Source organism: Hylobates moloch, unplaced genomic scaffold (genome assembly GCF_009828535.3).
Source record: "Hylobates moloch isolate HMO894 unplaced genomic scaffold, HMol_V3 SCAFFOLD_2, whole genome shotgun sequence".
Classification (NCBI taxonomy): Eukaryota; Metazoa; Chordata; class Mammalia; order Primates; family Hylobatidae; genus Hylobates; species Hylobates moloch.
The window spans coordinates 74,860,380-74,879,702 of NW_026652277.1; the positions used below are offsets into that span (position 1 = coordinate 74,860,380).

Below are 19,323 nucleotides of genomic sequence, written 5' to 3' on the forward strand. Positions count from 1 at the left end.
TAAATTCAGAAAGAAATAGTACTTGAACACTACATGTAAGAGGCAGCATCATTTTCCTACATTATAGTATAACGAATTAAGAATATTAAATGGCTTAATCATTCACAATTAAAAATTTTCAATAATTGTACTTCTAGTCAAAAAGTTTAACCTATCAAATAAAAATGTTTACATTTTCTAAACACACTCAAAGAACTGTAAGCAACCCAGGGACACTGAGGGAACTGCTTCTGTTGTCAAGAACAAGATGGCCTAGATTGATTTAATAAAAAGTAACCAGGTGCTTGTTACCCTACAATGTGATTATATTTAACACTAAAATGGTTGAGATGGTAAATAGTATGGAATGTGCTTTTTCCCCATAATTAATAAAAAATCCACTAGGTGCTAGTGTTTTAAGTAATAATGAACTTTAGGATGATAAATTAAAAAAATTTAAATGAACCTTACATTTTTATGCACAGGTGTGGCTTAAAGCAAATTTAAAAATATTTATTTGTAGTTATATCATATAATCTTTATTGAGTAATTTGAATACTTCTTGCTTCAAACTAGCATTCATTTGAATAATAGCAGAATGTTAACGAAAGAATAATCCATTCTGTTTTCTAGAGTTATCGTTATAAGGGTAAATATAAAATAAATTGTCAACTAATACAATATTGAAGAATGAGTGTCTACACACAAAAATAATCTTTTGCTTAAATAAATACTTTGATGAAGAAAGTAAATAAAAACACTTTTTCAGGACCTTCTATACTCTCATTTCTCTGACCTATTAATTTCATTTTTAATCAGTACTTCCAAATATTTAACAAAGTTCAGTGTAGGGCAGTATCAAATTAATAACCTACAAAGGACTTTTGTTAAGGTATATTATCAGAAGTGATGTATTATGCGGCATACTGTGCTCTACAATTTTTTTAAAAAAAATACACCCTGTTAAATCTCACTCTCTCAGTTTGAAAGACACAATTGAATTATAATATATGGGATTTCAGCAATAAAGTTGTTCATCTTTTACTGTTAAGCATTGTGTCTTGGTCAGTAACCTGCTGTCATTGTGGAATGACACCAATTACCAATGACTAAAGCAAGGGGTCGAGGGAGGACAGCTTGCAATGATCCACTTTTACAATATTTAAATATTGTTAATTTTTTACAGGCCTCATCAAGTTGATCATTCTCTTCCTTAAATAAATGAAAATGATGTATCAATAGAACAAAACTCACATGTCCTAATACAGAATTGGTAGCCATCAGTCAGGCTCTGTCATTTTGTGTTAGTAAAATCCTTTTTGTTTCCACAATAAAAATAATTAATCCTAATACTGTGATCCCATAATATTTTCATAGGAATTAAAATGATTTGTTTTATCTTTTAATGTAACTGTTCTCACTTTTATATGCATTGATATTGTTAATATCATTATTAATTTTTGGCAGGTGCTATATATATATATTTTGGAGATGGAATCTTGCTCTGTTACTCAGGCTAGAGTGCAGTGGCATGATCTTGGCTCACTACAACCTCTGCCTCCCGGGCTCAAGCAATTTTCCTGCCTCAGCCTCTCGAGTAACTGGGATTACAGGTGCATGCCACCACGCCCACCTAATTTTTGTATCTTTAGTAGAGACGGGGTTTCACCATGTTGGCCAGACTGTTCTCAAACTCCTGACCTCAAGTGAACCACCCCACCTCAGCCTAGCAAAGAGCTGGGATTACAGGCATGAGCCACCGCGCCCGGCCGGCAGGTGCAATATCTTATAATTTCACCATTGGAGCAATAAGTAGTAGTCATTGTATTAATTTAATTGAAATACAGACATTGCTAAAATGTTCTTAACACTACTACTTTTCATCTTTTTCCTTTGCCAAACATTTATTCACTGAAAGAAAATAGGTTATGATGCATCTCTGGCAAAGCATACTTGTATTTTCCTGTTATAGCTAGACATGAAAATATGTCCTAATAGGTACCAATGAGGAAACATGTTGTAATAACATACTCATGGTTTGCTCACAAAGGTGTTTCTCTAATAAACATTTGCCTTCACGGACAAAAAAAAAAGCGTCTGATGAATCTCCAAGAAAGCACACTTACATGTCTTCCAAAACTGGAATTGTAAATCTGTGTAGTATGAACCAATGTAGAAAGAAACGTGGTAATAACATATGCTCAGTCTGTTTAGAGTTTCAGTTATTATTATTTTATCTATAGCAACAATAATAGTAATAATAATTATTATTATATCTTATGTTTTATTTATTTTACCTGAATCAATATTTCAAAACCAAGGATAATTGTAGCTAAATATATTATTACAAAGTTTCACTTAGGAAATTTATTAACTATTCTGATCTTGGACAATTTAATTTCTACTTTAATAGATAATGCATATCCACATAGAATTAAGTGCTTTTGACAATATAAGCCAGTATCACAATGCTTCAGCATTTATAAATATTTTCTTATGATAATTTATATTACTATGTTCATAAAATTATAGGCCTTTTTTTCAATTTGTACTTTCTGCACTTTTATTATGAAGCTCCTTCATACACATTTCTCTATCTTTAATACAGACATAAGGATAACATGTATTGTGCTTTAAAAGAAATACATTGAGTGTAAATTTTGGGTTTAACCAAAAATACATATACTAACCAATATATTTTCAGTTTTCAAAATAAATAATGTTAAGACTCTAAATAAAAGTTCAGATATTGCATTTATATTATTACATAATGTGAAATATATATTTATATTTTATGAATTTATTTTTTTGCATGAAACAATTATTTTATTGCAAAAACTTTGATATAGGAGATGCTATTATCAATCAATAAAAATAATACAAATCATTTGATTTTGGAATTTGCTTAAGGCTTAAAATTATTTCATCTCTACTATGATGGTCCATCTCATTATCACAACCTTGGAAATATCAGAATTATTTTTTAATTTATAGAGCTCTCATGCAATATCGTATAACATAAAAGTATGAAAATATAGCATAAAAATAGCACCATAAAGTAAATATCTTCTGAAAGAAAGTTAGTTTACATACACTAACTCTGAAGTAAATGATGATTGAAAACATACACGATTTTTTCCACAGGAGTTCTTTCTACATTAAATTTGATATCACATATTCTAACAAATGAAATCTTTATAGTTTTATAATCACTGCTAATTTTGATTTAAATCATTACTCATATTTCTGCAGTTTGGAGTAAGTTAGTCGTAGCTCAAAATAGACAATTATTATAAATTATAATGAAATGAGTGAAGCACAATATCACCATTAATTTTATATCTTTAATTAGTCAACTAGTTTGCAAAATAAATTTTTAATAAGTAGTGATCCCCAAAAATTTAAGTACAAAAATTGATTCCTATGTATGTTATTCTTTATATCAGATGCTTCAGGAAATTTGAGATGAAAGCAAAATGGCAAATGATGAAAACACACAGAGTACTAGACTTTGTTTTCAGTCAATAAGTATAAATCCTTTTACTGGTACCTATCAATGGTAGGTAAGTGATCAGAAAATTTGTCATAACCAAATCTCAGTAGACTGCTGAGAATGAAAGCACTGAACTTTGGCACCCTTTTTTCTTTCATGCATCTTATCCATAAATGCCAAATTTCATAAGCAGTTTCTTGACCTTTCTGTGGTTTATATAGTAGGGCCTTGCTCTCCTCTTTTAAAAGCTTTGATACGTTGTTCCCAGCATCCTCTTCACTAATCAGTGACCACTTCTGTACCCGAGGTTCTTTTCAGCTAAATATTACAAAAAGAGGTGTACCTACTTGATAAAAGCATATTTTTTTTTTCTTCTCCAAGACCATTTGCATTTTAGGGATAATTTTAAAACACCTAAGTGACTGAATAATTAATGAGAACACTGAAGACACAGAGGCAAAACTGGGGAAAATAGTTATTTTAATTACTTGGTAAGCCATATCTTATATGTTATTATCAATTTCTTCCATTTCCTTCATTTTTGAAGACATTAAAAAAGGCAAGAAAAAGAGTTCCTTTTTGGTAAAATCCTCATTCTGCAAAGAATTGGCAAACTTTAATTGCTTCTGGAGAGTAAAAATAAAGTTAAGGGGACAAGAAGATAAAGAAAATAGGAAGGTTCTTTATGTAAAGTATATTTTGTTTTGTAATTGTGATTTTGGTATTTTTATTTGTTGGCTTTTGGGTGGAATTGGATTCAGAAGATGAGGCGGGGTCATGGAAATATAAAGCGTCTAAATTATAAAATGTATTCACAATATTTACATCGGACAACAAGATCGCATCTAAAATTTGTGTGGAAAGTTATTCTGGTGTCTTCATAAATTTGCCTGTATTTGATTCTCCTTAATTTTCCCTGTAGATTTGTGATACCTGAACATATCTGAGGGATCAAACTTGTGTTGAAAGTTAGAAATAATTTAAACCAAGGGAGAGGTGATAGACTATTTCTTTGGCTATAATAGAGATAGAAAAAACCTCACCAAAATCAAAGAATTTTCCACGAAATAGGAACCTGATTTTACAACATATTATGTATACATTGTAAATTATTTTGTTTTCCTTACAATATATTTTGCTTAATATGTTAGGAAACTCAGAATAGTAGTAGAAAAAAATCAGAGGGAGATGAAAATAAATTTATAACCAGTAATAGTCTACAAAATAGATGAATCTGAGATGGGTAATCGAGAATTAACTACAACTCTATTCAACATGGTTCTGTTATCTTCTTACTAGGTGATAATCTGATTTTATATAACAACAGGGGCAAAATCAATTTAAGTGAATAATACTTTCTTCATCTTATATTAAAAGAGTACATAGGTCAAAAATAAGAATAAGTTTTGTTAATATAACATTTCATCAGCAAAAAAATAGCATTTAGAATTAAGATAAGTATTTTCTGGTTGAACTGCATATTATATAAGATTGATCCATTAATTTCTCCTTTGTTCTGTGCAATATGGATTGTACTATCTACTGTTAGTTTATATTACAATAAACAGTATGTAGTAGAATATAATTTCAAATGCATTGGACTTGACATATGCTGACTATTCCTTCCAAATCATTTGCACATATAGTACTTATAATAACTTTCAAACATACATACACATATATTCACTTATTATAAATTGAAGAATAGACTTTAAATTGCAGAGTGTTATGCTTTCAATGAATAGCAGGCCTCTTTATGTTTATAGGCAAACTCAATCAACTAATTTGTTTTTGTTTTTATGTCTTATATTGGATTCAGTTTCCTAACACTAATATCTTAATATCATATATTATTTGTGAAAGTTAAATATGTCTTAACAGTAAACACTACTAAGAAATTTCAGGACTAACAGGTCTTCTTTATTTCTTATGACAATTTATGTGTGTAAAAGAGTCACAGTGGCCACTCTATCTTATTTCTAAATTTTGCTTTTCTATGGAATATAACCGCATTCAATTTTTTCACTTTTAAGTAAGGTTTTCACCTATACTTAATATGATACTATCTATAGTTAAAAGCACAGGTTTTAATTATATTGCTTTCAATATTTAAAAAATAAATCTAAAGATTATAGAAATTTAAAGTTTATCAAATTGTTAAATATGTGATTGAAACACAATGCTTGTTATGTGCTTAAATGTGGAATTAAAGTTATCACATTTAGCTACTTCATCTCTATTGGACATAGTCTATTACACCATCTGTCAGTGTTTGTCTAATTTAGCATCTTGTGGTTTATTAATTTTTGCCTGGGGCTCTATGAAATATACTTGATTAATAAAGTGATATGTGAAGAGGAAAAACCAGTAGCTTAATAAGAAAGCAGAATTTTTAAGTCTCTGGGGAAAAAAAGTATAATTGCAAGCTATTAGAATTTTGCTTATGTCTAATTATGCCAATTAACATTTTAAGAAAAATATTATAACATATTTATAGTAACATAACTTTTTTAAATAAAAGAAATGACTTATTAAAGGTTTTTATAGTATTGTCATACACATTTGAAAAGAGGGAATAAGTACATAGCCATATTATATTTGAGAAAAGGGAAGAAATCAATAATATTATAAGAAAAGGGAGTTGTCTTAATTACACAGAAAAAAATTATAACCCATAATTTTTTTGAAAAAGTGGGCAACATCATAAGGAGGAGAAAAAAAAGAATAATAATCAGATATTAATCTAAAACATACTGACATTACTAATAAGCGGCTATTATTTTGTTTATCCATGAATTTATTCTTCTCTTCCCTCAGATTTACTGAGTAGTTAATGTCAGAACATTAGTCTTAATACAACAGGGGTTATGGTACGCTGTATACAATGTTGCATAACGCTGTTACAGCACGTGAACCACAGAATTCCTCTCCTTGAACAGTAGGCACAACTGGAAAATTACAAGGCTGTGATATGTTTTCAACATATTGTTGAAGAAATTCCAAATCCATAAATAATCTGTGCCATTTATTCAAACAAGTAATGAGTTCCTGCTATGCCAAACTATATGCTGAAAAGACAAAAAAAAGATCTGCCCTTTTCAAAGCCAACACAGTGGAGGATATTCTTACCTAAACTAATAACTAAAGATATGTAGAGGGAGAGAAAGCAAGAGGGGGTCATGTGAGAGCCCCTTACAAAGTGTGGCGGGTGATTTATGACTTGTATAAAATGGTTAGAAATAAGTTGTTGAACACAAACTTTGCAAGAAATACGAACTTGTAGATGAATCATAGGAGTTAACTAATTTATCCATGACAGGGATGAAAGGAGAACATGAACACAGAATGAAAGCGATGAGTTATAGAGCTTATAAGCACTAAAAAAAAGTGTCAAATGAAATAATGCATTTTAGAAATAATCAAGAGTCTTGTATACCAGATTGATTTTCACACAATTTTAGCTACGTATATGTTTATTTACATAGAACAATCTAAAGAAATTGAATGAGAACAATTTAGAAAGAGCCAGGTTTTATTAAAAAGGCAAACTCTGTGTTCATCTTGAATTAGTTAAATTAACAATTATGCCAAAGTGTTTTTGGGGTGTTTGCCTGTAAGATTTGCAAAAAATTTTTGCTCTTTATAGGTTGGTAAATGTGCATACAGTAGGATCAGTGAGTATATATTTTTCAAATATTTATTGTACTTCAAATAATTCTAATCAACCTTTAGAGATGACTACAACATTTTGATTATAAAATTTAGAGAGCTAAAGACTTGTTTATAGAATGTTATATTATTTACTTCATTTTATATCATTATGTATATTATATAAATATAGATCATATTTTCTACATGGCAAATCTTCAGATGCAGTTTGTTTTTCTTCTTAATAATACCAAAATTAGAGCATGAATAGCAAAATATATATATGATACATACCAGAAAATTGATAGCAGATACTGTGATTTGCCTGTTTCCAAATGCTGGAGAGTAGAAAAAAAATATGTCATGCAGGTACTCATAGTTTGGATTGTCAAATATATAGACATAATTCAGGTAGTATTTATTGGGTATAATTATTCTATAATCAATAGAACTGTCTAGTATATAATTCACCTTTTGGGATGATATTTTTGCAATCTAAAGTGTTGACTTTTTTCACATGTACTTTTTTTATTAACATAATGATATTTAAATTACAAATGGAATATATTATTAATTTGTATTATTAAACTCCTTGAAGGCAGATTTAGTATTTGTCCCATTTTAAAAGCACACTTAATTTATGGCCAAGCATATAATGGCACCACAAAATAACTCTCATTTTTAGTGTTTAACAATAAAAAGAAAAATGCTGATTATAGTCATTTGTTTTCTACATTGATGTTTTGTAACAGGTAGAATTATAAGTATTTTATATTTTTATTATAACAAATATATGATGTATTACTTGTCTGACTTTAAAATAAAGTAAAATATAGGTTAAGTTCCAAAGGGCAGATAAAGAATAATGTAGAAAACACCATTTAAAGCAATGTTCTAAAGGGAGGGTTGCTCACTGTGGAAAAGTTGGAATACTCAATAATAATAAAAATAGAATTATTTGATAAACCTATCATCATGTTTATTAACAGTTGCATTCCTATCTTCTTGTTTTATGTATGTGAGCATATAAACTGTATTTATATAAACACATTTACATCTACACATAAAACTATTATCCCTCATTTTAAAGTGTGCATTTTTTCACCCAACGATATATTTAAAGATTTTTCAATATTAAACACTCATTGTCATAACTGTAATTGAATCTTCATAATAATGCAAGATGTGGCTAGCTCTTAAAACATTAATTATAGAATGGCTGAAAAGGTCACTTTAATTTTATGTGTGATAAATAATACTGCTTTGAACATCTTTATGTATAAATCTTTTACTAAATTTTGTTTTCTTGGGCTAGAAATTCAAAAGCATATTTTAGTTAAAGGTCATATAAGAATTTTGCATAGATATATATTCATAGAATATATATATACAAACCATATGTACATGAATTGGAAGTTTTGTTTTTATGAAGTTTATATATCTAATAGTAAAATAAAATATATTAACAGAGAATATTTAGGAAATAGAGAAAAGTAGTAAGAGAAAAGAAAATGGACTAAAATCTCATCAACCATAGAAAACCAGTGAATATTAGGATTTCCCCCTTTGACATATTCATATATGTTGTACATTTTTATAATATTTGATATAATAATTTTATAACTTACTTTTCTCTTAACATAATGTTACCAATTTTGCCATATAATTAAACATTCTGCTCTTGCCAAATCACAATTGGTTGATATGCATCTGTATCAGCCATAATTCTTTTATTTATACCTACTATTCATTGTAACTTTACTCATTCAGCTATAGTTATCAAGAATTCTCATGACAGGCACTGAGCTGTGTGCTTGTGATAAAGTACAGAGAAAGCCGAAGGCAATCTTAATTGAACTTACAGTCTGACCCGGAAAAGTACTAATCACATGATAACAAATGGAAGTTTGCAAAATTGGTAAGTGCTACTATACAGATCTATGTAATATTTAATAAAATAACTGGCCGGGCGCGGTGGCTCACGCTTGTAATCCCAGCACTTTGGGAGGCCGAGGCGGGCGGATCACGAGGTCAGGAGATCGAGACCATGGTGAAACCCCGTCTCTACTAAAAATACAAAAAATTAGCCGGGCGTAGTGGCGGGCGCCTGTAGTCCCAGCTACTCGGAGAGGCTGAGGCAGGAGAATGGCGTGAACCCGGGAGGCGGAGCTTGCAGTGAGCCGAGATCGCGCCACCGCACTCCAGCCTGGGTGAAAGAGCGAGACTCCGTCTCAAAAAAAAAAATAAATAAATAAATAAAAAATAATAACTGAAAAGGATATTTTGTAATCTGGGAGATCAGGGAAGATTCTTTTGAGTACACAATTAAGCTTTGATTTATAAAAATGAATAGGCATTAGTATAGAGAAGAGAGGGTTCAGAGCACATTAGACAGAGGGCAGTAAACATGCCTTATTCTTATTTTTAAGTCAAAATGAATAATGATGTGATAAAAACAAGTAACGAGTGAAGAGTCTAATATTTTTCATATTTATTTCCAAAAAAATAAAGTTATAGGTAGTATAAAGAGAAATAAACTTTCTCTTTACATTAGTCACTATAACACTTATTAAAATGTTTAATTTAATAATATTTTATAATTTTTATAATGTTTCACATTTAGACAGGTAAAAATAACCTAATAGGCCATTATTCTTTGATTATGTTGATAGTAGACATTTATATATTAATATTTTTGAACACATACATTCTGATTTGGGTATATTAAAATGTTCCTGCCATTGGGCAGTTTTACAATTTTGACGATGTATTTCATTTAGTCGTATTTAACTATTATTCAGGAAGTATGGAAAATAAACTCTCTAGTAGAATATGTGTTGGAAATATGTATAGAACATGTTGTTCTTCAATTAAGTTAGCTTTTGTGTATTAACATACAGATGGTATTAACTTTATGCAGCCAGATTTGATGAGAATAGATGGTGGTGAGAATTGTGATAAAAGTCAAACACTGTTACCACAGAGAATTCCGAAAGAAGTGGGAAAAAGACCACTTGGCATAGAGCACAAAAACAGCAGTGTCAACTATGACAAAAAAACAACAACAGAAAACCAGAAAAAATAATAATCATGGCAGTAATGTAAGAAAAAAATCCTGAATTAAAGACTTAATTATGTATGTTGAAAGAGCGTATCTTATATAAGGTGAAAGTACAGAATATGTGATTAAAGAGTAAACAGGTAAAGTCCAAAAGTCCAATAACTTTTTTTTCCAATTTTGAGGGTAAAATGAGGGAGACTGTGTTGAAAGCATGCATAATTTAATGAACATTTTCAAGAGGAACAATATAAAAATTGGATCCATTGTCTGTTTTGTAACCTTAAGCAGATGGATTTAACGTGGCAAAGTAAAATATATTAAAACAAAAATTAAAAGAATTACTGATTTAATTGAAGTGTTTCATCTTCTTTAAATATGATTATTTATTAAGATTATACCTGCTTTGCCGAAAACAGCTTTAATATGTACAATTTTCTTTTCTGTTACCTTGTCATAGTTGCTCTGAAATTATTATTATATCTTTTGCTATTAAAATAATTTAGGAAGTGTTTTTAAATATCACCTTGTTTTGTTTTTTAAGAATTTTTTTGTGCTTATATCATACTTTTAAGGTTTATTTTATCTCACCTAAAGATAATGTAGTTTGTGCTATTTCTGCTTTGTGAGTACAGAACTGAATTTTTATGAGGTAATTTTTAAAATTAAAATAAATCTATTAATTATAATCAAAGTTTTGAAATGGGAAAATATTCTACTAAAGTCTTAGAAAGTGATAAGAAATGAAAGGGAAGGTTTTTTGCAGCATAAATATAGAAAAGAGTGAAATTTTACAGAAAAAAACAATAAATGGCATAAGCATGGAACAAATTAGAGACAGTCTCTGGGTCCTGTCATTTGTCAACAATGTGTGTTAGGTATCCTAAGCCCATATAACTAACAGTTTAAGAAATAGGAGCCTCTACTACCTGGATCAAAACTCAAGATAAGGGTGAGATGCTTATTTTTGTGAAGGGGGTCTCCATGATGATGTCTATACAGAATTTATGTGTCTGGCTGGCTGTGGATTGGCTAACCTCTTGCACAGTTTACTGTCATCTGTATCTACGCTATAGATTATTTTCCAGTTATTTGCTGAGTAAATTTGGAAAATCGGCCTACATTTTCTAAAGTTTAGATATTCATCTGTAAAGTGGGAATACAAACAGTATAATTTTCATGAGGATTCAATGAGACAAAATGTGCCAACTGTCTAGCATTGTACCTAATAGGAAGCCTTAATAAAAGTTAATTTATGCTTTCTCTATTAAAGGAAAAAGCAACTTATTCTATCATATACTGTTTTAGAAGTCACATTATTATTTAGCATGATTTAACTAAAGCATAATAGCTGTATCTCATGTATATTACAACCACGTGAAGTGTGGACTTCCTAGGCAAGATCTTCATTTTCTACTTGTCATCAGTATTAAAATGCTATAATATGTTTTCACAGAATTTGAGTCCTACTTATATCTTATGCATTTAAAGATCTTGAGCATAGTGAAGTTATCTTTTCATGGCATCATTTTTCTAGCCTTCAATGGGGAATATTAAAGCCACAAAATAATGTTTTTAATTAAAAATAAATAGCATATTTACAGTTATTAACAAATATTCAGTTTTCAATAAATGTTTTACATATATTAACAAAAGTAACTACTATTATTGTTTTGTATCCAATATGGAAATGAAGCATTTTTCTGAAGCATATCTTATTAACATAGTCTGGAGCAATACTTCTATGTGCTAACGTTGTAAAGATAATATCTTATAAAATATTTGAAAAATCAGAAGATACAAGAAATTTTCACTTTCAACATTCATAGTTAATTGTTAGTATTAAGACCAGCTGAAGTTTTAATCATTGAAATCAATGACTCTTCACTTCCTAGACTGAACTTGTTGGTTTTGGCAAAGACCCTGAACAGTGTAATTCTCTATATTAAAACTTCAGCCAAGAAATAAAAGGAAGTTTAAGTCATTTTCTAAAATTTAAAATAAAGTTTGAATATACCGTTTATTTCCATTTATTTTAAACTTTGTAAACACCAGAAATAGCCTGCAAAAATAATTGTCAAATAAATGAGAAACCATTTAATTATTGAGTTTTACATTGCGTGCCTTATGTGCTAGAGTAAAAGCTGAAGAGAGAAAAGTCTACATTGAAGGAAGAAATGAAATTCCTTGATCAGGGCAAACTTTTTTCTTCAAGATTAAGAACCAAGGAATTAGGTTTCATCGAGTGTACATTCAACCAAATTGTTCATCTGAGTCAAGAGCCATGATATTTTAGTAAATCAAATCATAAATAGAAACTAATATGTCACAGAAAAATTGGCCCCTATTTTTTGTTGAATTATGTTTAAAAGAATAATTAAATGTTTATCATTTACTTGTAAAATATCTGATAGCTGATTAGTATATTATTGTATAATTATATAATAATTTTATCTTTAATTGTTGTTTTTTCATTTTATTAGCTGTTTTTTTGGAGGCTTACAACCTACTAATATTTTTGGTGGTTCGTGTAGAAACAAAATAAATAAAAATATATGAGTCAAATTGGTCTTTTAAGCCTATCTAAACATTTAAAGAAATATGATATGAAAGCAATTTAAAAATGAATTGTTTCATTTTTTACTTATTCCTTTATGCTCTGCTGTTCATATTATGTATGTCATTTAGAATACAGTTTTTAGGTTGGTCCTTTAGTATAGGGTAGGTTAAGAAGAAACCCTACATACATGGTGGTGTATATAGTGGATGATTAATGTAGTAGGCAATCCAAGAAGTAAATCCCCAGTAAAAGGCACAACTCTGCAAACAAAACAAAACAAAAGTTAGGAAAAATATGTTATATATATTTCAATTATGACATACATTTATATGATATGCATGCCACAATTTGAAACCACCGCATACATTTATATTAGACACTGCAGCATTTATATGTAAAATGGTACAAATTGTCTAAGCTAAATAAATGGAATATTTCTTTGCCCAATATAATAGTGAGAGAGGAGCCAGGTAGGGGCTGGTTAGGCAGGCAGAGAGGGAGGGTCTCAGAAGAGGGCCAACACCTGTGGGACTGTGCCTGCACTGACCCTGTTATGTAGTTAGCAGAAGAAAATATGGTTAAGAATTTCCTGTTATACCAAGATGTTTGCTCAGAAGGGACCTTCCAGCCACCCGCAGAGGACAAGGACTGAGGGTGTCCTAAAATGATCCTGACCACATTATAATGCTATTAGTATTGTGCTTTAACCCTCCCTGCTCCATGGGTTTCGCTTAGGCACTCATGAGTAATAACCAAGATGGAGTAGCTATAGCCAACCCCAGGCATGCACAGATGCAACACCCCCAGGGGGAATTTTACCCCTCCCCTTAGGGTAGAACCCACAAAAGACTTCCTTGTCTTTGCCACATAAAAGACTGAGGACTCAGCCCCATTTCTTACAACCCTCTTCAGGTCCCCTGTTGCTGAGAGCATTTCTATAGCTTAATAAATGCTACTCTGCCTTACACCCTCTCTGGTGTCCATGTTCCTTATTCTTCTTGGTCATGGGACAAGAATTTGGACCTCACTAAAATAAGGAATAAGGAGACTGCAATATTTTGGGGGATTGCTCAGGATCATGGGAAGGGTGAGTAAGAGCAGACTTCTTTTACTTTCATTTCCAAGAGCTCTTGGCTCTCTTTATTATATGAAACCAAGCAAAACACTGGGCCTCTGTCAGCCAGTTAAGAGTAGGTAGCATGGCTGTTGCTCCTACAAGACTCAGAAGACAAGCGTACTGATAAGGGCTTTGTCAAAACCTCTTCATCCGTGGATGTTGGGAATGTTTATTCTGTTCCAATCCAGTTTCCCTTCATGGAGCTCTAGCCGTTGTGTGGGACTTAGAAGGATGTCCTGGGGCAACTGAAGGTATCTGGCTGAGGCTACATCTTGGTGTTACACAAAGGCCCTTGGACTGGCTCCAGTCCCAGACACCCCATTAGGGTGTTGGTTAAAGATTTCCAGTATTTTCTATCACATTTTCTTTCTTTTGAGACTATCATGGTTGCTCTCCCTTCTTTATGTTCAATGTTATCAATGTGTTTGCAACCAGGAGAGATAACATTATTGGGAAAATTGAGTACCTTGCTTACTCATCAGAAGTGTAACCCAGAACAATGTTGCTTTCACCTGTTCTTAGAACAAGGGATATACAAAGATTTAGAGTTTCATTTTTCTAGTCAAGGAGACCCACTGGCACTGTACAGGAGGCTATTTCTCCCTGAGTGACTATTCTCCTCTCCATCTAGGCTGCTTCTTATTTCCATGAGAGAAGCTAGCACTGCTCAGCAAGTATAGAAGTGTGCACTATGTGAGAAATCAATTTTCTTCTCCCAGGAGGCTTATTTTGTGGGATGCCCACCAAGGACCAAACTCCTCTCTTTCAAACCTCTGTCTGAAAAGAATTTGGACAAAAAGTTACAGGCTAACATTCCAAACTTTGTCAAGGTGCCTGACAAGGCAAGGATTTGTTTCTGTGGGGAGCTCGATAGGTCCTATGTCTGGGGAAGCCCTAATTGCCTGGCTACTAGCACACAGAATTAGCCAAGCCAACACCTACATTTTCAAAGACACCTATTCTTCCTCCAAGTTTAACAACCCCTGCGCAGGAAGAAGGGGCTGGTTTTGGAGGTCAGTCACTGTTATTTCCTTGAATGCTATGATCTGGCTCTGTCCATTACCTATCAGTCAAGGGATGCTCTTTAAAGATTTAAGGACACCCCCCTCCATTAATGTTTCTTGCCCCAGTTCAATTACTTCAAGGTATTTTCCAAGTTTCAAGTGGGAAGCTTTGGGTATGAAGCTCAAAAGAAGAAATAGATCTGAGGGACCCCAAAGGTGGTCAACACCGGAGAGCTGGGGTGCAGCATAGGTAAATGTGACTATTCCTACCTTCCAGCCCTTCTGGTCTGTTGTTGGAGGTCACACTTGCATCCACAGGCGACACCTATAAAGGTTGCTGGGACCCAGAGGATACAAGGAGGAGGAGAGGAGAAAGGAGATGCCTTTTCTCTCTCTCTCCCCATCCAAGTTCACCCAAAAAGTGGAAGACAGACTAAGGAATGCCTTTTCTCCCCTCTCCATATGTGTAACAATCCATCGTCAGCCTGCACTCCCCTTAAGAACAACCTGGATCACTGGGACTCCTTTTACCCTCAGACCCTAATGTTCACTCTGGGAAAGCTCCAACACCACTCATTTATAGAGGCTTTCCAGAAAGGATGATATGTTACTCTTATTCTTAAATCAAACTCTGACCACTGCTGAGAAACAGGCAGCCTTGCAAGCAGTAAAGAAATTCGGATATGAGCTTCGTATCTCATATAATACCAGAGACAGGGGAAGGCCTTATCCAGTTGGAAAGACAGCAGTACCACTGAACGACCCTAAATAGGATCCTAATGATAATATGGGAGAATGGAGGAGAAAACACTTTCAAATGTGCATACTGGAGGGCTTACAAAGGACTAGAGTTAGGACCATATGAGAATCCCTCTGCGTTTCCGGAACAACACTCTCTCACAGCCTGAAAAAGCCAGAGCAGTTATCTCCCTGTTCCTCCTAATGGCAGTTAGGGTTAACACTCCAGAGTGGGGAATGAGAGAGGAGGTAGGTAGGGGCTGATTAGGCAGACAGAGATGGAGGGTCTTGCAAGAGGGACAATGCCTACAACAACACAGCTGAACCACCCATTATGTTATGTAGCTGGCAGAAGGAAATGTGGTTAAGAATTTCCTCTTATATCAAGATGCTTACTCAGAAGAAACTCTCCAGCCACCCCCGCAGATGCAGACAAGAACGGAGATGCATACTAAATTGATCCTGATCCTGAACTCATAGTGCCATTAGCATTGTGGCTTAACCTTCCCCCCTCCACAGGTTTTCATTAGGCACTCATGGGTAATAGCTAAGATGGAGTATCTATGGCCAACCCCAGGCATATGCTGATGCAACAACCCCAGGGGGAACTCTACCCCTCCCCTTATGGTGTAAGCCACAGAAGGCTTCCCTGTCTTTGCCACATAAAAGACCCAGAATTTAGCCCCATTTCTGGCAACCCTCTTCAGGCACCCTCCAGCTGCTGAGAGCTTTTATGTTGTTTAATAAATCCTACTCTGCCCTAATCACTGTCTGGTGGCCATGTGTCTTAATTCTTCATGGTTGTGAGACAAGAACTCAGACCTCACTAAACTAAAGCATAAGGAGATGGTAACAGTAGCATTTTACGAATACTATTTTGATATCACTAAGAAAATGCATTTCTTTGCTCCACTTGTACTAATATTAATGGATATTTGTGATATATGTCAAGTTAACAGAATATTTTAGAAAAATTTGGTGAGAATTATTTTGTCTAGCAAGTAGTAAATATAAATGAATTACTAAAAATAAAACATAAATTATCAATTGCATACGATACACTAATATTTTTCCAATAATTAGTGAATTTAAAAAATAAATTATTTGATAATTGGTAGTAACACATGTTGATTGACTGGAATGGAAATGGCTTGGATTTAGGAGTTGTAGTCTATAATGGTGATCTTGAACTGATTTGATTAATTGTTAATATCTTCTATTAAAAAAGCAGTCCTAAATGACTTCTGAGGTCTCCAAATTTCAGAGTTTACTGCTTTATTGCAGTGACAACAATAGAATGGCTGTTCTTTTGCAATATTACAAAGCAGATATTTGACAAAAAACAGGACCCTTTTTGTACAGACAACCTTTTTTTTTGAAAATAGATTTTAAATTGAAAAATAAAATTTAGCTTAAATTGAAAACTGAGTTTCAACATGTTGTCTAATATACTTTTCCATGTCAATATTTTACATATTTTTTCATGTTTTGGTAGTTATTTGATAGTTGATAACTGTTGCATTCACAATTTCTAGAAGAGCAAACACACTAGCATCATATTGACAACTGCCATAATAATGGAATATAATATCACCATTTTAATCCCACACAGATATATATTTGTAGGAACGTTCTTATATGATATTCTTCTCTTCAAGTGGCACTCAAAGAATCTGAATTCAATGCTTAGTATTACCAAAATTAAAAGATTCCTAGGAGTATCTAGCTTGTCTTGTAATATGAGGTAAGGACAAATCTTTCTATAGGGTTAAGTTCAAATTAAATATATCACGCATAAAATGGCATTTTAGGAAAAGAATGTTTAAGATATGCTTATACAATTAAACATGAAAATCTAAGTTTCGGAAGGAAACAATGATTCAATATTTTGCAAAGGACCCCACATATAAAATGTCTCAATCATTACTAAAAATACAAAGCATCCTCACCATTATCAAATTTTTCAAAGGTGTGTGTCCTGCAGAAACTTTGTGAACAAATAAGGTTTCCAAAAGGTATCGGATGTAGTGTATACAATGACAGAAGCAAGCCAAACTGGAAAAATAAAAACATAAACATGAAAATCTTTTTGAAATTCTGGCTTGCCTCATGCATGATACATTTTAATGTTTTTAGTTTAACATGCTAGCTATTAGGAAACATTGTTTCTGGTAGCTAAAACACAAATGCTTGCTTTAATATCTTATTTCCACAATTTTCTAAATTTAGTAATAAAAGTAATTGTTATAAGAGTGTCTATAAATTTACTTCTGATGACATTAGAAATATTTTATAATGCCAGTCATAAACTGTTATGCTCACACCTGTCCCAGGAGTGGGTATAAATATAATAATTGCAAATATGTTCATATCAAAATGCCTCGACTGAAACAGACAATTTACAAGTTTTAAAAATATCCAAAGCCTACTTGGAATGTATTTGACATTTTATAATATTCAGAATAACTTTTTAATTGTCTGGTTGTCCTTTAGCAAGTACTAAGGTTGAGAAAATTTAAATTTCATTTTCTGTGCAGTAATAATGTAGCTTTGTGCTTTGTTTTTGTTTTGTTTTTTCCTACCTAATATTGTAATATTTTGTCTCTGTGTGTTTGTTTGTGTTGCTGTACTCTAAGTTACCACCTCTTCTTATCATTTTTATATAATTACTATCTTAAAAGTAAATGTAAAATGTGATTGATTTACAGCAGTATATTTTTCTGGATATACTATAAACAATGTATTTTTCATTAAGATTTGTACTTATTTTGTTATATATAAAAATGTGAAATTTCAAAAACTTTGGTTGCTATTAAAGAAATCAATACGGATCAAAGAAGACGTACTTTTTGTGTGTCGTTTGTTTTGTTGTTAGAGACAGGATCTTGCTCTGCTGTCCAGGCTGCAGGGCAGTGGCATGATCACGGCTTAAACTCTCAGGCTCCAGCAATCCTCCCACCTCAGCTTCCTGAGTAACTAGACTACAGGACCATGACACCATGCCTGGCTAATTTTTTTTTATTTTTTGTAGAAACAGGTTAAACCTTGTTGCCCAGGCTAGTCTCAAACTCCTGGGCTCACGTAATCAACTTGCCTGGGGCTCCCCAAGTGCTCGGATTACAGGCATGAGACACCACATCTGACTGATGACATACTTTAACCAGTAAAGGTTGAGCATAAAAATTAGCATATCATTTACTCTCTATAATAATAAAATCAGACATTGAGTTTATAAGTTTGGGAGTTGATTTTAGTGGAAATGATTTCTGTATGAATAGGGTGACTTTAGGAAAAACAAATAATTAAATAAACACTAACCTGGTTAAGTCAGCAGCAAATTTATCATTATTCATTAATTCATAAAAACAAAATGGTGTACCCGTTATGTAACATAAATGTTTTATGTGGTGCAGATACCTATAAGTATAATGGCAGACAAACTCTGAAAAAGGTGAGAGCAAGCAACATGAATATCTGGGGGAAGAGCTTTCTGGAAAGTCAGACAAACAAAAGCAAAAGTCCAGATACAAGAAGCTGCCTTGTGAGTACACAGAGTAGGTAAGGAAATTGGTAACTCTCCTCATTTTATTGTTCTTTTGTAGAAGTAGTTACAAAAACCTTTGTGTAATAAATTTTTTTTTGTTTTATAAAAAAGCAGCAATGTAGCAGAGCCCTAAGTGAGAAATTTTGGTTCAAGCTATGATTTCTCGAAATTAGTACATTCAC

At 32.3% G+C, this 19,323-nt stretch overlaps 1 protein-coding gene across 4 annotated transcripts in view; it reads right to left on the bottom strand.

Moving 5' to 3' along the window:
• The window catches only part of TECRL (trans-2,3-enoyl-CoA reductase like), a 144,755-nt gene that overhangs the window by 22,628 nt on the left and 102,804 nt on the right, over positions 1–19,323 (bottom strand). For all 4 annotated transcript variants that reach the window (XM_032151791.1, XM_032151785.2, XM_058434634.1 and 1 more), the window contains 3 exons: positions 17,547–17,652; positions 12,926–12,998; positions 7,415–7,458 (listed from right to left, as the gene is read on the bottom strand). In XM_032151791.1, the coding sequence (XP_032007682.1) occupies positions 7,415–7,458; positions 12,926–12,998; positions 17,547–17,652 (223 nt within the window). The remainder of the gene's footprint in view (positions 1–7,414; positions 7,459–12,925; positions 12,999–17,546; positions 17,653–19,323) is intronic.